Source organism: Thalia democratica, chromosome 1 (genome assembly GCF_965202585.1).
Source record: "Thalia democratica chromosome 1, ktThaDemo2.hap1.1, whole genome shotgun sequence".
Taxonomy (NCBI): domain Eukaryota; kingdom Metazoa; phylum Chordata; class Thaliacea; order Salpida; family Salpidae; genus Thalia; species Thalia democratica.
In genome coordinates, this window is record NC_139165.1 from 53,502,338 (window position 1) to 53,525,684 (window position 23,347).

General features: G+C 25.9%; 1 protein-coding gene across 1 annotated transcript; it reads left to right on the top strand.

Annotated features, from left to right (window-relative positions):
* The first annotated feature begins 8,809 nt into the window (after window positions 1-8,809).
* On the top strand, window positions 8,810-22,379 carry LOC145830969 (CLK4-associating serine/arginine rich protein-like). The gene is made up of 12 exons (XM_082938305.1): window positions 8,810-8,967; window positions 10,410-10,519; window positions 12,703-12,834; window positions 16,300-16,508; window positions 17,263-17,528; window positions 17,683-17,734; window positions 18,871-18,985; window positions 20,225-20,317; window positions 20,459-20,536; window positions 20,838-20,985; window positions 21,688-21,812; window positions 22,233-22,379. The coding sequence occupies exons 1-12, from the start codon at window positions 8,842-8,844 to the stop codon at window positions 22,261-22,263; spliced, it is 1,485 nt and encodes a 494-aa protein (XP_082794431.1). The 5' UTR covers window positions 8,810-8,841; the 3' UTR covers window positions 22,264-22,379.
* Window positions 22,380-23,347: the final 968 nt, after the last annotated feature.

Below are 23,347 nucleotides of genomic sequence, written 5' to 3' on the forward strand. Positions count from 1 at the left end.
ATAAGAAAGAAAAGCTCAGATTATTCAATTAAAACGTTATCTAGCCGGAGACTTTACATATTAATGTAGATTAAGTTGTTCTTTTTTGCTAAACTTTTGAATAATGTTGAACTAATATGACGTAGTTTTGTATGTTTTTATGTTGAAAAACAGTAAAACTGTATAAAAATGTTATAATTGCAATAGTTGCACATATGAAAATTGATACTTTAGATACATTACAAGCCAATCAAAATTGTTTGGAAAAAGTATTTTTGAAAGTTATCACAGCACAAAGGGCTTCATTTTTAACTTTGGAAACTTTCACGTTTGCCTATATTTTGTTTTCAAAAACAGAATTAATTTTTGATTAAAATTTAGTGTTTAGCTAAACTATTATAACTGAAATTGTTTAACTTATCAATTTATCTACATTTCATTAAATATGCTTTAATAATATCAAGACAAGTTAGTTACTAATTTTGATGAGTCTTCGTGTTTAGTTTCTTATTTATAAATGCTTTTGTTACTCATGTTAGCTTTAAAATTTAAAGAAACATTTTCACACTTTCAATTATAAATGACCTTGGTGTATATTTTGCTAGTTTTACTAAAATTTAAAGAACTGTATTACTTGTCAAGATTTTGCATTCTGTTTGACAAGTATTTAAAAAGAATATGTAGATAAGAAAATTTTAAACAGTTTTATATTTGACGCTTATGAAAGTTTCTTAATTGTTTATCAAAAGCTACCACACAAAATGCTTTGTTTTTAAACAAAAAAACATGATACCCCACTGAAAAAAGTCTAGAAACGCCCTTTTATAAAAATATGAAAGTTAAAATAAGATATGGCATTGCAGAATCCTAATCTTTTTTTAATGTAAACAAAAGATACGATAAACAAAAAAACTATTAAAATATTTACAAATTAAAACAGAAGACACACAGCTAAGCAATCTAACTGCACATAAATCTTATAAACAGTGAAACGGATAAAAATATAACTTGCCGCATAATATGGGATATAATAATTAAAATTAAAAATAATTAACTAAAAGATGGTATAAAATTATATACGTTGAAAAAAAGAGAAGTTGAAAAAGTACTCAAATCTAAAGCTCTATTTAATAACTAGAGACAGAATTCCGACAACACTTTTAGGGTTTTAAAAAGATATAAAAAGATTGAACTTTACATTCTTAAATTGATATTAATCGAAGAACAAAGGCTTAAGTTAAACACTCAAATAACATCAGTTTACTAATTAGAACATCTTTACTTGATTTTGTTTGCTACATCAAAGTTAAAGTTTTGTATCTGTTTTAATCTTGTTTGTATACGTCATAATACTTTAAATTTTTTTTTTTTAATTTTTTTTTTAGTAAATAATTCTTAATTAGTTACATCATTTCACAAGGAAATATAGTCTTTTATTTCAAAAATGTTTATGTAGAATAAAAATTAAATATTAAATGAAAATAAAAAACTTCTGCTTTTGTATTTTATATTGCAAATGGTATCTAAAAATTAAGACAAAACATATGCATACACTACGAAATCTAATCAAGAAAAATTTTTTTTTTTCAAGCCAGCATCAAAGTATCTCACAATACCATTAAGTAAATACAAGCTTTTTTATTAGCTATTGTATTCTACTAAGTTTTTATCAAATTCTTATCAAGTTTTTTGATAGGTTTTTTTTAAAGATTTTTTCCAAGTCAAAAACAAAATACTATTAAATTTCACCAATTTATTCAGCCTTAACCATGCAGTTTTTAAATTGTATGATCTATAATGTTATCTAAAAAAAAGGCAAACAAATTTAGTATTTAGCAGTTATGTTTTTAAATTTGACTAATATATTAATAATTTTATTATGTCTTATCATCTTTTTCTTTTGTATTTATACTAAATTTCGATTCTAAGTTAATAAAAATTATTAACTTAGTTAAGTTAAAAAAATGTAACTTGTTGTTTTATGTTTATATAAGAAATAAGTTTACAATATAAATATTACACAAGTTAAAAATATCAGACTTATTATGTTTATCAAAAAATATTCGAGTAAAACAAGTTCGTTAGAGTTAAATAATAAAACTTATTATATACTTGCTTTACTGAAACTGACGTACGTTTCTCTGTGATTAATTAGTAACCAATTCCACGGAGTAAAATTACATACAACTTTTTTTGAAATTTAATAAATTATAAAGACAAAAAACTCTTACAGAACAGTTAGAATAGGTGCACGACTATTCAAATTCGGAAAATTTGAATTTTGGTAATTTAAATTCTTGATAAAACTCTAGAGGATCACGACTTAAAAAGTGTTATACTTGTTTAGAAAATAAAATTGCGTATGTACTAAATATACATACTACACATACATACTATGTAGGTTTAATTAATGCCTACAAATACTATTTTTTCTTAGAAAATTTTTATTAATTTTCTGAGATATGGCTAATTTAACTTTTAAAATACATTAACTTTTAAAAAATAATTAAATTTTTTTTTGATCAATTTTCTCTTTTTTTTATTGAAAAAAAAAGTGTTTGTAGGTATCAACTATAACTACACACAATTTTTTTATTGTTTTAAATATATATTACTTTTTAGTTGTGGTCCATCAAAAAGATTTTTTAGGAATTTGAATTGCCATGTAATAAGTTATAAGAACAGCAGAATTTAAGAAACTTAAACATTATAGTACTACTAGTTTTTATTTTAAAGAATAAAAGATGTAGATAAGTTGAATGTGTGTATTGTATAAATGTTAATCACAGTATAAGTAATGAAAAAATAACTAACAAAAGTTATAATTACATTAACATTAATCATAAACAATATTAGTTTACAAACGTTAATTTAAAAATGTTTTACAGACCATGAAAAATTTGTGTATTAAAAGTTAAAAAAATTACTATAACATTCAAAATGTTTTAAGTTACAAATGTTTTAAAACAGTTTATATAGCAGTATTTAACTTAAAATAAGTTATCATAAACTCATGTTCAGGAAGCTTTTAATACTAAAATTATAATTTGTATCGAAATTATAAAGTTTTTATAAATAATTACGCTATTATAAATTGCTTGTTATTATGTACTGCATACTTTGCAATGTATACTATGTAAATAATTTTAAACAGTATTTTAAATACATTTTAAACTAAGCAACTTAAAATTATATAATTATTTTAAAAATTTTACACTTATTTTAAAAGTTAATAAACCAGACAAACTAATTGTTAAAATACAAGCCTGCAGTAATAGAATACTGCTGATTTTATAAAAAGAACTTAAGTAAAGCACGGTGCATACTGTAATTTTAAAAACTGGCTTTTAATTTAAATTGAAAAGTAACATATAAGAAGATATTGTATTAAAATGAGAGGTAGAAAGTTATCAATATTATCTTGTTTTTTAACTTCTTTGTATTCTTGAACCAGCTACATACGAAAAGCTTAGCTTAATGGTTTGTTTAAAAAAATTGATAATCTTTTGATTAAAATTTTTTTACTTTGATAATTCTAGTACCAAGGAGCAGTAACTTCTCTCAACTTCTTCAGTTCCAAATTTTTATGGAACTTATTCATTGGTTGTTTTCTCAGAAAGACTAGCTTATTTTGTATGTATCTCGAATTTTTTTTTACCTAAAATAAACAATTGAAAAAGAAAAACAAGTTTACTACCTTGAAAAAAAACTAAAAGCTTAGAGATTGAAGCTGATACAAATTGTGATACTATTTCTTCTTGGAGGAACAACTGATCATGTGTTCATCCCCACGCGTCATTTTTGTTTGAAAGTGAAAGAGTTTAATAACGCAACGATATTGTTTGAAGCAAAACCGTCTATTGTATACACAGTTGTTCGAAATATTTTATATTTTGTTCAAAAGATTTTTTAATCTTTAGCTGCTATTGCCATGCGCTCTTAATAGTCTATTTGGCAGATCCCGTTCACGCCAAAGATTTACAACTGGCGTGGTGAATGATTCTACATAGTCTTTAAAGTTATTAAATTAAACATAGTGAAACGTACGTCAGTTTCATTAAAGCAAGTATTTTGTAAATTGTTGTTATAAATACAAGTTTTGTTTATTGAATGTCAAAAAAGGGCTTAAAATAAATGGTATGGGGACCTGGTGTGGTGTACGAATAAGTTTTTCGGTTATCGAGCCGTATCCACTTGGATACAGTTTAAGGTCTTGTCCAGCAGGAAATTATACATTATATAAGAAATGATTTTTCCAACTTACTTTCGCAATTTATAGAGAAAAAATTGTTGAAATTAACTCGATAGTAAGTATTTTGCAAAATGACCATAAGTATTAGTTTTTAGGTAAATAAAGTATTGTTGATGCAAGACTACGGCTTTTGGGAGGTTTTAAAGTGTTAGCTTAGTTTGTATCTGCTTCATATACATGTAATTTTCTACCAATACGTTTAAGTAACTTTATTTATTTACTTTTACCAATTTTAATATTTTTATACCCCCTTTTGTAACCCCTACCCAAACGCATTCTTTAGCCCTAACCCTTACACTAACGTTTACAGTTTTACAAATTATTATGTTCATAAAAAAATACTTTTTAAGTAAAACTTTTTAATAATTAAAAAAAAAAAATTTATACTCTTATGTCTTATCCCTAACCAATGTAACAAACAAAAAAAAAAAAAGTTTTAATAATTAAGATAAAAAACAACATGAAAAAGAATAGAAAAAGTCTTGGATTGATATATGTAAATGTTTTAGGTTTTAGAACTTTCCTTATATGAAGCAGACTAACATTTCGCTACTAGTAGTGCTACAGATTCGGCTAACTCTTTTTAAAGCCTCCATAGATTAAAAAAAGCATAACTGTTTTTGAACATTGAACAAGTCAAAATATTTTGAAAAAATATTGTTCTTGGGGGTAGCTTGATAAACAAGCTTGGCTTGAATAGCTTTTTTTTGTAATTTTTATTTTCAACCAAGCTTTAAAACCAATTATTTTCATCTTCTTAAATGCTAACTTGGAACTTTTTTTATTCTAAAAAACGTTCTTTTGCTTAACTTTTCACAAAAATTTTCATTGAATTGGGATTTTATTTTTGTAGTTGTGCCCCTATAAAAGTTTGATGTTTTTTTACTCTTGAATAAACTCTCAAATAGTTTGCATAAATTAGTAAATTATTACACAGTTGCTGAGTCAGCAAAATTGTTTTCAAAAATTTTTTATAATTGTTTAAAATTTATACCCTTACTCCCTAACCCACCTTACCCTAACAGATAAAAAAAAACTAATCAAAATTAAAAACAACATCAAAACTTTCGGTTAAAATGACATCATCAGTTTCTAAATATAGCAGATAAAAGCATGGAACAAGATTAAAATATGGTACTGTAAAATTAGTAGCTATTTTTAACATTTTCAAAGTTAGTTTCAAAGTTGCCATTATGCCAAATAATTGAAGTTTTTAGTAAACTAGCTGTTACAATTGGTTTCATTTCTTACACTTATATTATAATAAATTAATTGTTTAAAAAATAAGTTTAAAAAACTAAAAACAACCACCAGACTTAGGATAGTTTTAGTTATAACAGCCTTGCTTTTAACAGTCATGGATATTTGCTCTAAGCTTTAATGACAGCTTTAGTTAATATACCAATAGTTACTACTGTGGCAATGAGTGTATATAATTATAAATAACCTGTGTTTAAAACAATAAATTAGTCAAAACTATGAATCCAAATAAGAGTGTGCGTTCTGATGTCCCTAATATTCGGTTTGTAAAGCTTAGTGCAAAAATAATTTCTTCTTATCTTTCTAAATTGTATAATAAACTTGTTTAGTATAGTGTGTTTCCTAAGGCGCTTAAATTTGCTGAGGTTTTCCCAATTAATGAATCTGGTAAAAAAAAGACAAAAATAACTACAGACCTATTTCTCTTTTATCCCCATTTTCAAAAATTTTTGAGTTCTTAAGTGTGAGAGATTGAAATTTTTTTTTATTTGTTGAATGAGGTACTGCATGAGAAACAATATAGGTTTAGAGGAAATAGTACAACTGAACTGACTGTGAATCAAATTGTTGATGAGTTAATTGAGGCTGGTGAGAAAAAATTGATAAATTGCTCTGTATTTTTCGATTTGGCAAAAGCTTTTAACATAGTGAATCACAAAATTTTAAAATCTAAACTTAAAAATTATAATATAAAAGGTACAATGTTAAATTTATTAAAGGACTATTTAAATGATAGAAGCCAATCAACTGTCATAAATAATGTTGTGTCTGAGCGTGAAATTGTGAATGTTAGAATACTACAAGGTTCTTTTTTGGGTCCTTTGTTGTTTCTTGTGTATATTAATGTTATTTTTGCTCTACTGAGATAAATAGAGAGATTGTTTGCTGATGAGGCCTGCTTTAGCTACCAACATAGTGACCCTGAGTATTTAAATAAAGTTATTAATGCTGAGCTGGTTAAAGTTGATAAATGGTTGCGTGATAATAAACTTTTTATTAATTATTCAAAAACAAAATTTTTGCTTTTCAATAAAACTTCAAAAAGTTGTGAATTTAGTGTTAATGGTTTTCTTATTGATCAGAGTGATAGTATAAAATACTTGGGTGTGGTTTTGGATGATAAGCTGAATTGGAAGAAACATTTGAGTTCTCTGAAATTAAAATTGTCTAGGAGTTGTTATGTTTTGTCAAAATTGAGATATTATTTGGATACAAGTACTTTGATAATGGTGTTTTATAGTTTGTTTTATCTGCACATCCAATATTGTATATCTGCTTGGGGTGGTGCTGCTGAATGTTACTTAAAACCAATTGTTTGTATGCAAAAAAGAGTAATTAGGTATGTTTGTCGTGTGCCTGCCTTGACCACAACAAACCCTTTGTTTAAAAAAACTTGTGTACTAAAATTAAATGATGTGTATAGATTGCAAATTTGTAAGTTTATGCGTAATACTATAACAGGATTTGATGTAGAACACAATAGATTTACACTTGCTAGCTCTGTTCACTCACACAATACAAGATTTTCAAAGAAAATCAATTTTATAACTGAAAGACCTAGAACAAGACTTGGCCTAAACTGCTTTAGGTATTTGGGTCCCAAGTTTTGGTCTAGTTTCACTGAAACTTTTAAAAACTTAAAAAAAAGTTGTATTAAATACAATCTACAAGGAGTAGATCTAAAGTGTTTCTGCAGGTATGTTTTGTTTGTGTTGAAATTTGATTGATTTTATTGGGGCATCAGATTGTGATGTGTTGGTCTTTATTTTCTGAATGTTCTGTTAATGTAAGAGTGATTGTTATAAATTATTGAAATAAATTTTGTTTATAGTTAATTTATTTATTTGTTTTTCATTTTGTTATTGTGTTAGATTTAAGATAGTTCATTTTATTTATTATTTTTTTATTTTTAATATAAATTATAGGTAAAAGTTTAAATTTAGTACAAAATGTTAATTCATTTATTTTTAGTTTATTTATTTATTTAATATTTATTTAAGTTACTTACTTATTTATTTATTTTTTTTTTTTTTTTGAGTTTTGTACCAATGTTAATACTAAAAAAGTTGTAAAACACTTATTATTTTATTGATATTAGTGTTGATGCATATATATATTTTATTTTTTTCAATACAAATAGTTTTTTTTCCTACTTACAGTATTTCTTTATTCTAGATTGTTTTTTCTAGAACTAAATACTTTGAATTAGATATTGGTTTATTTGAGTTTGCAACAGCTGATTGTGAGTTCACACTGGTGACAGTGATCACATAGTTGGATTGTTGATGTATTTTTTGTTGTAGCGCAGGTGGATACTTACTTGGGGATTTGAGCTTTATCGTTTTTCCCACACTTTGTGGTTTTTGATGTTGAGATTTTAGCCTTGTGAGTGTTATGACGTGTCACCAAGGGTTTTGTTTTTTGAATAAAGGTTTAGGATTAGTTTTTATTTTGGTTAGTTAAACATTTTTTTTTAGTTTTTAGATATATTTAGTTTTATTTTTAATTAAATTTTTTTTTTTTTCTTAGTAAATTTAAAAGACAGGGCAGGTGGAATAACACGTGATGAGCTCAAACTCACTTGCATGACCTTCAGAAAACGTTTATTGTTGTAGAGGGGAGAATGGGTTTCTTCTTGTGTTTTTCTACCTTGAAAAAAAAACAAATATTTATTAAATGAACTAGTTTTTTATGGTAATCCTTGCCTATGCCTACTACATACTCTATCTTTTACATTATCTTAACTTTAAGTTGACATTCAGAAAAGCAGGAAAACTTAAGCTTTAAACAGGGTTGCTACAAAACCTGGAAAAACTTGGAGTTTTATTAAACATCACCGAAAAATCTGGAAGTTTAAACAATTTTTACTTGTAAAGTAATAAAATTTTAATTTGACACAAAAATTCTGTCGTATACATAACATTTTTTGTCATCATCAGATATTTTTTTAAACAAAAAAACACTTTTAAAGTAGGTTTACAGTGTCTTTTTAATGTTGTTAAACTATTTATTTCAGTTTTTTACCTTAAACTTAATTTTAAACTATTTTAGACCCAAAAGCGTTTGCTTTTAAAAACCTGGAAGAAGTTTTGAAAACCTGGAGAAAATTTGCAAAAAACCATTGATAACCCTGTTTAAATATAAATGAATTAATACAAAAATCATTAAATTAGTCTGTGAATTCTTAGTCTTCAACTTGTTAAATAGTAATTACTTTCTTAAATCAATGTGTTGTATTCAGTACCCAAAGTAATTAAGCTTCACTTGAACTTGAGGTATTTAAAAGTAATTTATAATGATGTTTTCACTTTCAGATATATTTTTTAAACTCTTAAGTTTTTATCAAAAATATGTGGCATGAAGCAAGAAAACAAGAAAAAGCAGTTCGCAAAGCAATTGTTGATATTAGAAAAAGGGCTGAAAGGCGTACAGATTACTATGAAAAAATAAAACAAGAGCCAACTAAGTTCTTGCAGGTAGATTGTTATACATTTAATTGTTTATTTTTTGGTTAATAAGTTAAAATGTTTTCAGTTGTTTAAATTATATTGAAAAGTAGTTATGATCATTCATTTTTGCTTATTTTCATTTTGCTTATTTTTATTTTGCTTATCTCAGGTTAGTTTTAAATTTTAGAAAGTTTTGAAAGCTTTACCTGTCTAGTAAGTTGAAAGTTTTTTTTGTAAACACAGGCTCGTTTTATTTTAATTTCATTGTATTTTATCTTAACTTGTTAAACATATAAGGATTTATAATCAATTTTTTTTTTAATTTTTGTGTATTAATACTAAATATCATGGAGCTTCCACTAATCCAAAAACTACAATATTTTTTCATAAAATCAGGCTATTATTTTTATTTAAAGTAATGGATACTTTATATTGATGATGACAAGTGTCATTTACATTTCCTAAAAGTATATTATTATTACTTTTATATTAAAAACTATAATTAAGGGCATAGGGGCATAATATATGTCCAACATTTTTTTTTTACAAAAATTAACATTGGCTTTTATTTCAAAGCTCATAGTATATACTATAAGATACTTTTTATAGAACAAAAAAAAAATCAATTGACTTTTGAGGTATAACAAGTCTTATAAAAAAAGTTCCTATACAACTGTATAAAATCAAAAATATTCCAGGGTGATTTCCTAAGAATTTTGAAAAAGCTACTAAACATTTATCTCCTCCTTCATTTTTAAAGCAATTTAATTCAAATTTTTAGGAAATACTATTTTTAATATTACAAACAACTTGTAGGAAGAGGATTTTGAAAAAAGTTGTTAAAAAATGATGAACAAAATTAAAAAAGAAGATTTCTTTTTGTTTATTTTCAAAAAAAGAAATTATTTACTAAAACTTAAAATTTGTTTTTTACAAGTTGTTTAAAACTTATAAAGATTACTCTGAACAAATTAAAAAAAAATAGCTCAACTCTGAAGGAGGAGATAAATTTTTAGTGAAATAATCCCTTTTAGTTTGCACCTCCCATAAAGAGCCTATTGAGAATTCTAAGTGTAATCCCTTATATATCAAAAAATACTTTATTTTAAAACCAGCTGTAAAAAATAACAAGTAGCTTGACTAGTTATGTAAAAATTAAGACTAAGTTTCAAAATAAGTGTTTTACCCCTTAAAAACTTAAATTTTTAGAGAAAATAATGAGGTCAAATGTTTTTTAAACAAGAATTAAATTTTAAAGAAATAAGCTGAATTGGCTGATAAAATAGTAAGGAAATGAGAATAATAGTTATAAAAAATGGTTGGATTAGTTCTGGAATTTTGAAAGTTTTGGTAAAATAGTATGTTTAAGAAATTTTGAAAAAAAGCTGGAAATTTGAACAAATATCTAAAAAGAATTAATTTTTATAAGACTCAAAGATTTAAAAATTTAAATGTATTTAATTTTGTAGCTGCATGGTCAAAAAACAAAGATTCATATTGATGAAAGTGGAAAAATTCAAAGTGAAAACAGTACATCTATGATGGCATGGCAAGGAGACAAAAGTCACATGATTGACAGGTATATTCTAAAATTCAAATGATAAATCATTTTAAAAAGCTAATAGTTAAAACTTTGTATATGCTAAAATATTTTTATTGTTTTTTTTTAAATTAAGGGCAAGTACAGGGTTCCCAATTTCCTTTATCTCATTTTTTTTCATTGATTGCTCTTGAATTTTGCAATTTTACAAAAAAAACTTGATTTTTCCTAGGTTTTACTTACTTTTGTCTAGTGTTTGACCAACTTTTAGTTACAATTGTAATTGATAAAATTTATTTATTCTGTAAAAAAGTTATTAGTCTTAAATATTTTGCATTTAAAATCAAAATACTTGGGAGTTCTAAACCTAAACAAGTTTTAGGACATAGTGTAAAACATCTGTTTATTTTTTAAATTTATGTGATACCAATTTTTTTATAATAGCTTACCAGTCATAAAAAAAAATCAGTTTAAATAGTTTTAAGTTTAAGTATGAACCAAAAAAAATTTTCACTTGATAAACTTTAAAAAAGGGTTGATCATGCCAATTCGATCATCAGACCACAAGCTTTGGTAGACTGAGACCGGTTTCGTCCTGATTAGGACTCAGCAGTCAGTCACAATCGAAAAACTTGCAGTTGTCAATCTACAAACAGTTTATCATGCTATGAAGCAACCATTTGGTAGCAATGATCATAGACGTCAGCATTGTCTTTTGCCATGCAATGTTTAAATCATTGTCCACTAGGCAAGACATCTGGTACGCTCGTATTAAGTACGATCAACAAAAACATCAACAAAAAATTCGGTTGTGACTGACAAATGAGTCTTAATCAGGACGAAACAGGTCTCAGTCTACCAAAGCTTGTGGTCTGATGATCAACCATTTGTTAAACTCGAACTTATCTCACTGCAAACGAAAGTCCAGGTTTCTGCCTGCAGACTTTTGCTAATGTTTTTGTTGATTGATAAACTTTAAAGTATTGATACACTTTATAAGTTTTTGTTTTGTTTTATAACATATTAATGAAATAATGAATAGAAACAAAATTATTTTAGGCATAAAAAAACATTTAATAATTATAACTTTCTTTTAGCAAATATGTATATGTATTTTGTTATTGTACAAATTTTTTTACAAAAACTTATTCTGACAGTTTAGTTTTAATTTTTTTAAATGATTTATTTTCAATCGAAAAATTAAGTTTCTCCAGAGATATTCACTAAATAGCATGTTTATAAATTGATTTTTTATTCAACAAAAAAATCATTGGCGAAATTCTATCAGGCCAAAGCCTGGTTTTCAGTGAGACAAGCCAAAGTTAACATAAAGGCTTGATCATACCACTTCTCACGGCACACGTAAGTCCAGGCATTGGACTGATATACTTTTGCCAATGTTTTATCTGATCATTTTCAAGCAAAAGCTTGTGGTCTGATGATCGAAGTGGTATAATCAACATGATTTTTTTAATACTTAGTTATATCCAGTACAACTGATCACTTTTTTTTTAACTATTTATTTTAAATTATAAGTGTCTAAAAACAAGATAAAGCATTTTAAATCTTTTTGGAGACCTATGGAAGTCTTCCTTTATTTTTCCATTTTTTGAAGCTTTACTCGGAAACCTGGTTGTAGATAAATACTTTCTTCCAATTTAGTAGTTCTGTAGATTTTTTACCAGCTACTTGTTGTATTTTACTGATTTAAAAAATTCAAAGTAACTTTTAATTTAGTTGTTAATGAAGTTTAAAAACTTTAAGCCTTAGCATACTTATGAAGTCATCGGTTTCATATTAATAATAATTTCATTACAATATAAAACTTTTGTCTTTAAAGATAACAACTAAAGATCTTAACTTATTGCTAACGCGAAAAGTGTTATTATTATTTGCCTATTGCATAGGCGATAATAACTTCCAATATTTTAATATTTTATTTCCAAAACAATGTTTCACTCAAAAAAATAAATCATCAGTTAATAATAAAATTTTATTCAATATGTTCTGTATCTAAATATTATTACATTTGGTTAATATTTTGTTATTAACTGGTGATCTATTTTTTAAGTGAAAATTTAAGAATTTTTTTTTAGTTATAGTTTTATTACAACAGACAATAATTATAAGGTTTAATAATAAAACAACTCAGCTTGTACAAAATTTTGTCATCATGTGTTTTTGTCAAAAGATTTCTCTGTTTAATGTAAATTAATTTTTAGATATGATGCTCGTGCTTTGTTGGATTTTTACAGAGAATATAAATCAGTAGAAAAGCAAGACACAAGTGGAGACAAAGAAGAAAGAAAATGTCAGTACGAACGTTACAGAGTGCTTGCGTTTAACAAGTTCAAGTAAGTTGATAGATTGCTGAGTTTTATCTGTGTATAAAACTTCTAATTTTGTAAGGTTAAATTTGTTTATACAGGGTTTGTGCGCATCAGGCCAAATCAGGCTAAATCTTTGTTTTTTTGGGAAAAAGTTGATAAACATCAGGCTGAATCAATTTTTTATTTTAAAATTTGAAAATCTCAATTTTTCTCAGTTCAAATGCTTGAAAATTCTTAATTAAAAAAAATTAAGATTTTTTTTTTAATGATCAAATTGAAATGTGATTTTTTTCTAAATATAAATTTAGTTATTAAAGACAAAATCAGTCAGTATTTGTTAAAACAGATGCTTGAAACTTTTTGAGTTTCTAATAGAAATTTGAAGTATGTTTTTTATCTTGTTTTGAGTAGATTATATACATCATAATTAAGAAAGTTTATTAAGAATTATTCAGTTTAAACATTACAGTTGGGGTGCACAACGATTCAAATTGGGACAATTCAAATTCCTGCTATTTAAATTCTGAATTTTAAAGCAAAACTCAAATATTTATATGAACATAATTTTTTTTTTCATCATGATGATTATGATAATCAGACCTATGTGTGCATTTTTTATTTTTTTAACTTCAAGCTACTTGACAAGATATAATTTGAAAACTTAAAAAAATAGATATTTTTAGTATTTACTTATTAAAATTTGATTTTTACAAGTTCTTATTTTATAGAGTTTTATCTGAGCTATCAGACATTTTTAACCATTTGAAAAAATTCAAAGTATTTTTTGAGATATGAGCAATCAAAGTCGGTGACCTCAATAGGTTCATAGTGGAAGGCGCAAACTAAAAAGCGAAACACGACCATTTCACTAAAAATATATCTCCTCCTTCATTTTTTAAGCAGTTTTCTTTAAACTTTCACAAAAAGTCTATATTATTTAATTTTTAAAATAATTACGGCAGGAATTTTTTTAAATAAAAAAAATATAGTTAAAAAAAAAACACCTATTTTTTTTGTTTTTTTATCTAAAATTTTTATTTTTTGATTTTATTAAAATCCAAATATTCGAAGTCTTTTAAACTATAAAAGGAACGTTTCATGAAAGTTTGAGATCTAAAGCTCAAAAGATGAAGGAGAAGATAGATTTTTAGTGATTTTTTAAATTTCCAAGAAAATTGACCCCATAAAATTTGCTGTTATATTTCCTAAATTAGAAACTCAATACCAAATACACTTTGATAGACTAAAAATCATAGCAGTTTATTAATAATTTTATTTACTGTTTGTTTATTAAAAGTTTTTGAAGTTATTAACAAGACTAACACATTCTGACACAGCAGCTACTTTATAGAGACTTTTTAACAAAGAATTTTTTATCTTAATAATAAAGAATACTGACAGAAACTTTATTTTGGTTCAAAAATTTGTAACTTGTAAAAGATGCGTACTAAAATGTGTACTTTATGAAAGTGCGTAACATAAATGCGTACTTTTCAAAACATGCTTACTAGAAATTAAATGCGCACTCAAAATGCAAATTAAATGAGAAGTGCGTACTCAAAACAAATGCATAAGAGGAAGGTGAACATTAGGCTGAGTCGAACAAAATTTTAAATTATCAGGCTAAATTTTTAAAAATTTGTGCACGAACCCTGAACATTGCATATTTACCGTTGGCCTCTTTACCTTCCTTATCGACCATTGGATCTTCCACATTGACTACTAGATATTCCACTTGATTACTGAAAAATTCAAATTGTTCCACGTTGACTGGATGTTCCATGTTGAACCCTGGATCTTTATTGTTGAATATTGAATATTAAATTGCAGCCACTGATTTCATCAATTCTGCTTTGTGGTTTTAAGATTTTTTATATAGTCAGGGTTGCCTTTAAACCTGGAAAAACCTGGAATTTGAGAAATTTTGAAAAAAACCTAGAATTTTGAGCAAAAATCTTTAAAAAAACCTGCAAAAATCTAAACATTTTTTACATATTAAGTTGTAAAGTTTTGATTTAAGACAAAAAATCTATCATAAAGATAAAATTTTTTGTCATCAACAACATTTTTTTTAATCAAAACACATTTAAAGTAGCTTAACAGTATCTTTTCAATGTTGTTATACTACTTAAGGCCATAGGGGGGGGGGGTAGACCATGTTTTTTACAAGTTGATCTTATTTTATAGAGTTTTTACTAAGCTTCAAGTTGCTTTTTACCGTTTTTAAAAATTCGAATTAGTTTTTGAGATATGACCGGCCAAAGTCGGGCCGCATAACAGGTTCCTTATGGGGAAGGAAAAACTAAAACGGCAATAAAAGACTAATGCATTCAAAATCTATCTCCTCCTTCATTTTTTAAGCAATCCTCTTCAAACTTTCACAGTCTATTCTTTATACAATAACAAAAAAACGTTATTTGTGACTTTATCAAATTAAAAAATTTGAAGTAAAAATACTTTTTTTTGAAAAAAAAAAATTTTTTTTGATAAAAAATCACTTTTTTTTTTTTTGTTATAAAATTTTTATTTTTTTAAATTATTAAATTTCACAAATAGCGTTTTTTTCTCATAATGTAAGGAACATTTCCTGAAAATTTGAAGAAGATTGCTTGAAAAATGAAGGAGAAGATGTTTTTAAAAACTCGAGAAAAACGGCTTTAAAGTTACCCTTTATATACCCTTTATAAAGACAACCCTTTATATAACAGGTCATAAAAAAAAAGTTACTTAATATTATTAAAATCTAAAAAAAGCATCTGAAAGATTATGAAATTTACTTTAATATAAGTCTATATGTTATTTTTGGTCAAAAAATGGCTTCTACCCCCCCCCCCCCCCTATGGCCTTAATACATTTTAAAATCTTTATTTAAATTTAAACAAAAAATAGACCCTAAAACGTATTTTTTGAAAAACCTGGAAGAAATTTATTAAAAACCAGCAGCAACCCTGGATAATGAATTGCAACAATAAGATCATGTAGCTTGTGTTGCGCAAAAACTTTTATATTTTGTTAAAAAATAAGTCCTGCGCATGAAATTTTCAATACTAAAGAAGTACTTGTTAAAAATTTAAGAGTCTGGCCCAAAATGTTAGAGTAGATAAGTTTTTATTGAGTTTTTAAATTTTCCTGAAAACTGTTAATGAAAAACTGCAGTACAAATGTATGTATAAAAAAATATTTACATAACAGGCTTTTTCTTAATTAAATTAAATGGGATTTTTATTTTCTGTAAAAAAGTTACTTATGGTTCATACTTTAACCTTTAATACAAAAGCCAATGATATTTTTATAAAAACTACTTTAACTCCCTAAGCTTAATTCTTATAACTTATCTCTATTCATGCTAATTTTATTAACTATATCACACAGATGCTCAAATTTTAATATATATTTTGTTTTAAAGATGATTTTTTTAACTAAAATTAGATTTTATTTGCTTTGACAAAAACAAAAGCTCATTGTACAAAACTCATGTTTTCACATTAGGGGGACTTCGGAAAAAGAACATCTGAGCTTGATTGCAGCCAATGAGATGCATGGAGATGTGCCGAAATCGAAAGATGGAGAGAAAAAACTGCTGGCTGCATCAAAAGCCCAAATCGGGTACAATTACGACGATTGTTCAGCTGTTGAAGATCGGCGATCAACTTCGAATTCGTATGGAAAATCTGAGTTGAGAAATGACAGCGAAGATGGTTGGAGGCAAATAGTTTCTAATTAAATTACTAGTACTTTTCTCAATAGAGAGTTCATTATAAATCTTAACTTTCATTTGAGAAAATAGCAAGATTCCAGGAGTTTGATATGTAGCTCAATTTTTAAATTTTACTTTTGATTTGATATTTAAATGAATTATCTCAGTAAACTTAAAGTTATTTTGCATATTGCATAAAAAAAGGTAAGTCTGGAGTAGAACGGAAGGTAATTGTTTCGCGGGTTACTTTAATTCATGAATCTAGTATTTCGAACATCTCTGACTCCTTATATTAAATATGTAGTTTTGACGCGTTCAGATTAAAGAGTAGCAAAAAGTAGATTTTATTTTCTTTATCTTGAATTAAGAAGTCTAAACTCTTATGTACTTATAAGCATAGTTGCCTGAAGTTTTAAACCTGCATATGTATATGTATGCTAAATAAGTGTGGCTTTCAGCTGATTAAAATGTGGCAACTATAGTTTTAAGATAGTTTTAGTTATAAATTACTATTAAGTTATTGACACGAAGCTCAAAGTTTAAAAGGTAAAATTATAAAAGTTTTATGTATAATTGAACTTCTGCTTATTGTGAATTTGTAGTGGCTATTGACATGAGTCATTGCAAGGTTTTATATAAATACAAGAAAATAGTTTATATAAAAAAAACACATTTAAATTGCAAAATAAAATAAAACAACAGCAACTAAGAAAAATAGTATGAAGGTTTTAATTTTGAAAACAAATATAAAACAGAAAGCTCTGACTTGGAAAATTTTTTGAACGGCATTGAGGACATTCCTGTGTCACGTGACTACTACGACACTCGCTCATTGGCCGAGATAAACACGTGTTCGCATTGCTACGGAATGGTGAGAGGAGACATGGAGAAGTATCTTGGAGAAGATGCGGAGGCCAAGGAGAAGAAGGAGGTGAGAGACGCGATCATGGCGGAAAAGAGCAAGATGGCGGGTAAGGGGAGCAGGAGGCAGCGCAGAATGCTGAAAGATGAACTTCTAAAGGTTAAAAAAACTTAAATGTGTTCCTTGAGTGTGTTTCTTTTTATTGTTTAACTTTAGATTTAGTGCTTTGCCAAAATTGATAGTATGTAAAAAAATTAATCTAGAAAAAAAAAGTTGTTTAAAAGCAGTTTTTTATGAAGTGTTTGAATTTCAGCACCGGAAGATTGGCAAACTAAGCTTTGCAAAATATGAAGACGAAGAAGATGGTTAGTTTTTGTCTATAGCATAAAATTATTGGTACTAAATTAAACATTGTCTCTTACATATTGCCTAAAGTATAAAATGTAACTTACTTTTAATAAGTTAAAAATATATTATGTACAGCAGTTTGAATTCTGCTTATGCACTTTTCAGCCATAAAATACTTTTTGTTCAAAATGCAACTATTTTTGTAACGTTGACACTAAAATATACTTGAAAGTACTAAAAATAATCATAGTAAACGCTACTTGACGATAATTAAAATAAATAAATTCAAAATAACAAACAAACAAAGTATGTTCTTTGTATATTGTAAATACTCTTATGATCATTCATATATGTATATAAAGTAGTAAATAATATGATTAGATAAACTAAATCACCTTCCACAGATCCCACTTGAGGGGCTTTTAAATAGTTTATTGCAAATATTTTATTTTATTATTGCAAAGTGTATTTCAATTCGGATTACAGCTGAGAATTAAAAAAATTTTGTGTTTTTATGAAACATATGTACGGTTCTTTTTTTATTTTAATTTTCGCAATAAACTATATAAAAAGTACATATAACAGTCATATTTAGTGTAGTTATTTAAGAAAAATAAGAAACAGTAAAATTTATATTTAATGTAATCTTGTCATATTGATTTACTGATTGCTTTTATTTAAAAACATAGTTTGCTTTTACGTAATATTTCTCCTTGAATTTGATTGTTTGAATCGTCAAAAAAAACTATTACAAAATACATGACTATAAAGTAAATAAACTTTTAATCCCTTAATTCTTCTTAAAGGTTTGATAAAAAGAATACTTTTTTATAGAATTTTTCATGATTCCCCAATGATGTTTTTTTATCTTATTTTTTTTAGTATATTCAGATTATGTTTAGTATAAGTAAATTGACGACCAGGACCTATTGGGCACTATTGGTAAAGTAATTTTTTATTGGCTGTAATTGAAATGATTTCTCAAGCAATAGACTAATGTACAACAAATTTTGTACATTTTTTAAAATACTTAATATTTCAAAATTTTTTTTTACACAAAAACTGTTTATAATTTATTTTCATAGTTTGTATTTTGATACACTAACATTAAAAGTACTTGAAGAATTCATCAATTTAGTTATTTGTTTTACAGACAGCTCAAGTTCATCATCTAGCGAAAGTAGCGATGAGGACAAATTGGCTGCTTTTAATTTTAAAAGAAGAAAAGTTGAATCACCTTCAGATAGCAGCTCATCTTCTAGCAGAAGGTTCATTACTTGTGTATTATTATTACTATGTGTTTTTCAGTTTCTAATAAAAGTTAAAAATCTAAAAATAAGTACACAATCATGATAGACATACAAATATACAAAATACACATAAACATATAATTTGCATAATTTTCATCATTAACATTCTAATCCAGCTTTTGTAAAAGTTTTGATCTTTAATCAAGAACAATCTGTTTGATATTTTTTATTATCAGTAAAGTATGTACAGTATACTACCGCTTAAGTACGCACTTTTTTTAGTACGCATCACGCCTTAAGTACTTTCTTATCCAGAAAGACAAAGTAAAGGATGTTATACTAGAACTTATAAGAAATTCCAGTTTTTTTGCCTAAATTTTCAATCATCAAGTTTTTCCAGATTATTTTATGTTTCCAGGTAGAATGGCCAACCTGCTGAGTTAGCCTGAGACTTTCACAACTTTTAAATTAGGGTGAGTAATCCTGAGTAGTCTAAAGTAACCTGAGATTATGACAGTCCTGTTATTAAATGTTAATAAACTAAATACTTATGTAGTGGTTGCAGAAAGGTACAAAGAATAATGATATTTGAGCTGTAATGCTATAAAATAAATAAATATAGATAACAAAGTTAAAAAAACCTACAAATACAAAACAGTTAAGTCATATATTAATATAAATGTACATACATTGATGTTTTGAAAATGTTTGGTAAACACAATGTAGTTTGGTACTTTTCCTCTAACAAAACAAAATGTAGCTTAATATTTTTTTTAAATCATTGACTGACATTGACTTTCTATATTAAATGTATGTATTAATTATGTAAAAACTTTTAATATAAAAAATAAATCATTTTAAAATTTATTAAAAAATTTTACAAATTAGAATTATGTATTAAATGTTATTTAAAATAAAAAGACTTGTTTGTTTGGCTTAATTATTTGGTGGCTAGTTGTAAGAAAGAAAACAAACAACTAAATTTCATATTATACTATGTCGTCAAAAAGTACGCACTACCCGTGCTAAGTACGCACTTTTTGGTCGGGTTCAATTTGCGTACTTAAGCGGTAGTGTACTGTACATTAATATAATGAATCTTAAATTTAGGTATGCGTTTTGTTTGTATACTATTTTGCTATTTGACTTAGAAGCTATACTAAATAACATAATGCAGCATAATTTCGCTAGTGGACAGTTAAATGTAAAGTTGTAAGTTTAAAACTTTCAAATAAATCAAATAAAAAATATGTGCAGTTTGTCGCCTCCAGGTGATAGAAGGAGATCGCATGAAAGAAGTCGAAGCAAATATGAATTGAGTCGGTATTCAGGAAGAAGCGGCTATTCGAGGTTTTTTAATTCAACAACTCAATTTATTTTTATTGTTTTCAAATCTTAGTGAACAAGTTAATTTAATAACATTTGCTTATTATTATTTTCTTTTTAATAAAGCGTTGTTTTATACAATCGTTAAATAAATTTCAATTGTAGGTCGCGTGATTATGATAGGGATCGCAGAAGAAGATCTCCACGGGACTCTCGGTACCACCGGAGAAGAGACTCTAGGAGGTTTGTTTTAATTGCTGAGCTTTAAGATTTTTTTTAACATTTAAATCAGCATTGAAACTGTTTCAAGAAATGATTAGTAAATCCAATCAACGTAATATTAAGCTAAGTTACTCTTGTTCTCTTCTAAAGAATATTATAGATTAAAGTGTAATATTTAGTAAATTAAATTTATGCTAGATTACTAAAAATAACACTATAAAAATATAAAAAATCTAGAATTTGTTTTCGTTAGTAACTTTGTTTATGATTTTTATATGATCTTAAGTATTTATTTTACAACTATTATGACATTTGTATGTAGCTCATCACCAAAAAGGTCTTCCAAAAGTTCAAAAACTTCAAAGTTGCTTACTCCGCAAGCAAAGTCTAACAAAGAAAAAAGTTCTGCAGTTAAAATGACGCCGCAAGAAAGACTCAAGTTAAAAATGCAACGTGCTCTCAAAAAACAGGTAGTGAAATAAAATTATAGATTTTTAATTGTACATGCTTGAAGCAGGGATAACAGTTATTATTGTCATAAGTTAAAAAGTTATACAGCAGTTTTTTACTTTCAAACCATTTTTTTGTCTTTTCGGTGTAATACATTGAAGCTTGTGTTTGCTTTTTTAACAGTCACCTTACTCTTTAGTAAGCATTTTTTAGGTACGCAGTTTTTACCCAAAAAACGTTGTGTTTAAAATTTATATTTAAAAATTTTACATACTCAAAAAACTCTGGTAAAAAAGATAATGCTGAGAAATTTTTAGTTTTTTTTGTGTTTAATTGATGAAAACGAAAAGCAAAAACAAGGCATACAAAATATAAATAAACATGCAGTACAATCATAGAAAATAATAAAACAAATAATATTGCAGTTTAAAACTAAAAGGCTCATCAAATTTAGGAGATAGAAATATATTAAAAAGTTTGTTTATCATACTTAAATAGTTTAATAATTAAACATATTTTAACAAGATGTATAGATATGATGTTTATAGTAAGTGTTTATATTTTGTTTTAAATCTCGTCGTTACCTTTAACATATTAAGTTAGCCATTTTGTAAAAAAATGGACCGGGATATTTTCTGTTGATTACGCATTTTTTTCCAGTTTTCTAAAAATACTCAAACGGTTTTGAGATAGAAATTTATAAAATTAATTTTTACACTCAGTTGAAAGCAGACAAAAGTGCCGAAGCGGACAAAAGAGCTCAGGTTTACCACGAACAAATGGAAAGAGCTGATCAGCTTAGAGAAATTAGCAGAAAAATTCACAAGAAAAAGTATAGCGATCGAAGGTTTTTTAAATTTGAAATAAAGTTTTTGATAATGTTTTGTTAAATTAATGTAAGTATTTATAGGATAAATAAAGTTAAGTAAATAATTAGAAAATTAATTTGTATTTTTGACTATTTTGTTTACAAGTTTAGAATGGTTGAATTACGAACATAAAATTGTTTTACAAGCTAGCTTTGTTGCTGCATTAGTTATACATTATAAAAAAAAATATTTTTAGCAATCTTAATTTTACAAAGCCTGTTTTGAAAAGTTCTAATCGTTTTAGACAAGTTGAAATAAATTAGATAAAAAAATATTTAATTATGGCAGTAAAGTATTATTATAATTCCACGTAATTTTTTAATCAGTTCTTTATAGTTTTAAACAAGTAAAACGTTTAGTGAGTTTTGTAATTCTTTAACACATACTAACTTTTGTAGGAGTCCAGAACGTGATAACTATTACAGATAAAAGCTGGAAAAATGTTTAAAGCTTTTTCCTCTGAAGATAATTATTTTAACAATTAAGTTTATAAATTTACATGTCTATTTTTGTTTATATCTCAAAATTATCATACTAACTGTGTTTAACTTTTTTTCCACTTGTTTTTTTATTGGTTATTTGATAAAGTAAGTACACAGTGTAGATTGAAATTAAGTGAACATATACAAAATTCAGAATAGTAAATGTTTAAATATTTGTATTAGTAAATGTTATTAAAAAGTGTTTATTAGAAACTTTATTATTATAAGCATTTTATGTAAATTAGTTTTAGTTATTTTTAGTTTTTTACATCTAGTTTACTTAGATAACATTGGTCACCTACCTTAAAATACTTGTATTGAGTTTTAACATTACGTAACAATTTAATGAATTCTTATAGCAAATTTTGAAGTGTATTAAGCATAATACAAAGTTTTTATAAGTATATTCAAAATATACTTCTGCTTTTTAATTTAAATACAAGCTGTTATTTATTAACTATATTAATAATTCTCTGAGACTGAGGTTTGCTTTTTCAAAAAATTTAAGTCTGTAAATAGTCAAAATATGTTTTGTTTTTATTGTTGTTGATTTTTTTAAACGTTTTAAATATAAAATATAGATAAAAAAATTATTTTTTTAGTTTAATTTAAAATTTTTAGTAATTTTAAAAATATGTGTATATTGTATACTTTTCTATTGTTAACAGCTTTAATTCTATTGTTTTTTTTTTATAATTTAGCCATTAAAACATATTTTTATGACAGAGTACTGTTGTTATGAAACTAAACTAATGTTTAACGGTATATTATCGAAATCCACCCGATTTTATTTATCAATATGTTTTATATACTTTTTGCATTTAAAAAATTTATTTTTCTATATTACTGTTACCCCTACCCTTACCCTCGATTGGTAAGCGGTTTTCGAATTTGACCGGGTGGATTTTGATCGCGGGTAGATTTTGAACGTGTCCCTGTTTAACAAACCTATCTGTTTAATAGTTTTTTATTAGTTTTTCAACTAAATTTTAATTTTACGGTACTATGTAGCTCTTTTTTTATCTAAATTT

Bases quoted from the DNA above. Each gene is read 5' to 3' on its own strand.
- LOC145830969 (XM_082938305.1), top strand. From the start codon at position 8,842: ATGTGGCATGAAGCAAGAAAACAAGAAAAAGCAGTTCGCAAAGCAATT. The intron at 18,986-20,224 runs GTTCATTACTTG...AAATATGTGCAG, and splicing joins AGCTCATCTTCTAGCAGAAG to TTTGTCGCCTCCAGGTGATA. The intron at 20,537-20,837 runs GTTTGTTTTAAT...ATTTGTATGTAG, and splicing joins CGGAGAAGAGACTCTAGGAG to CTCATCACCAAAAAGGTCTT.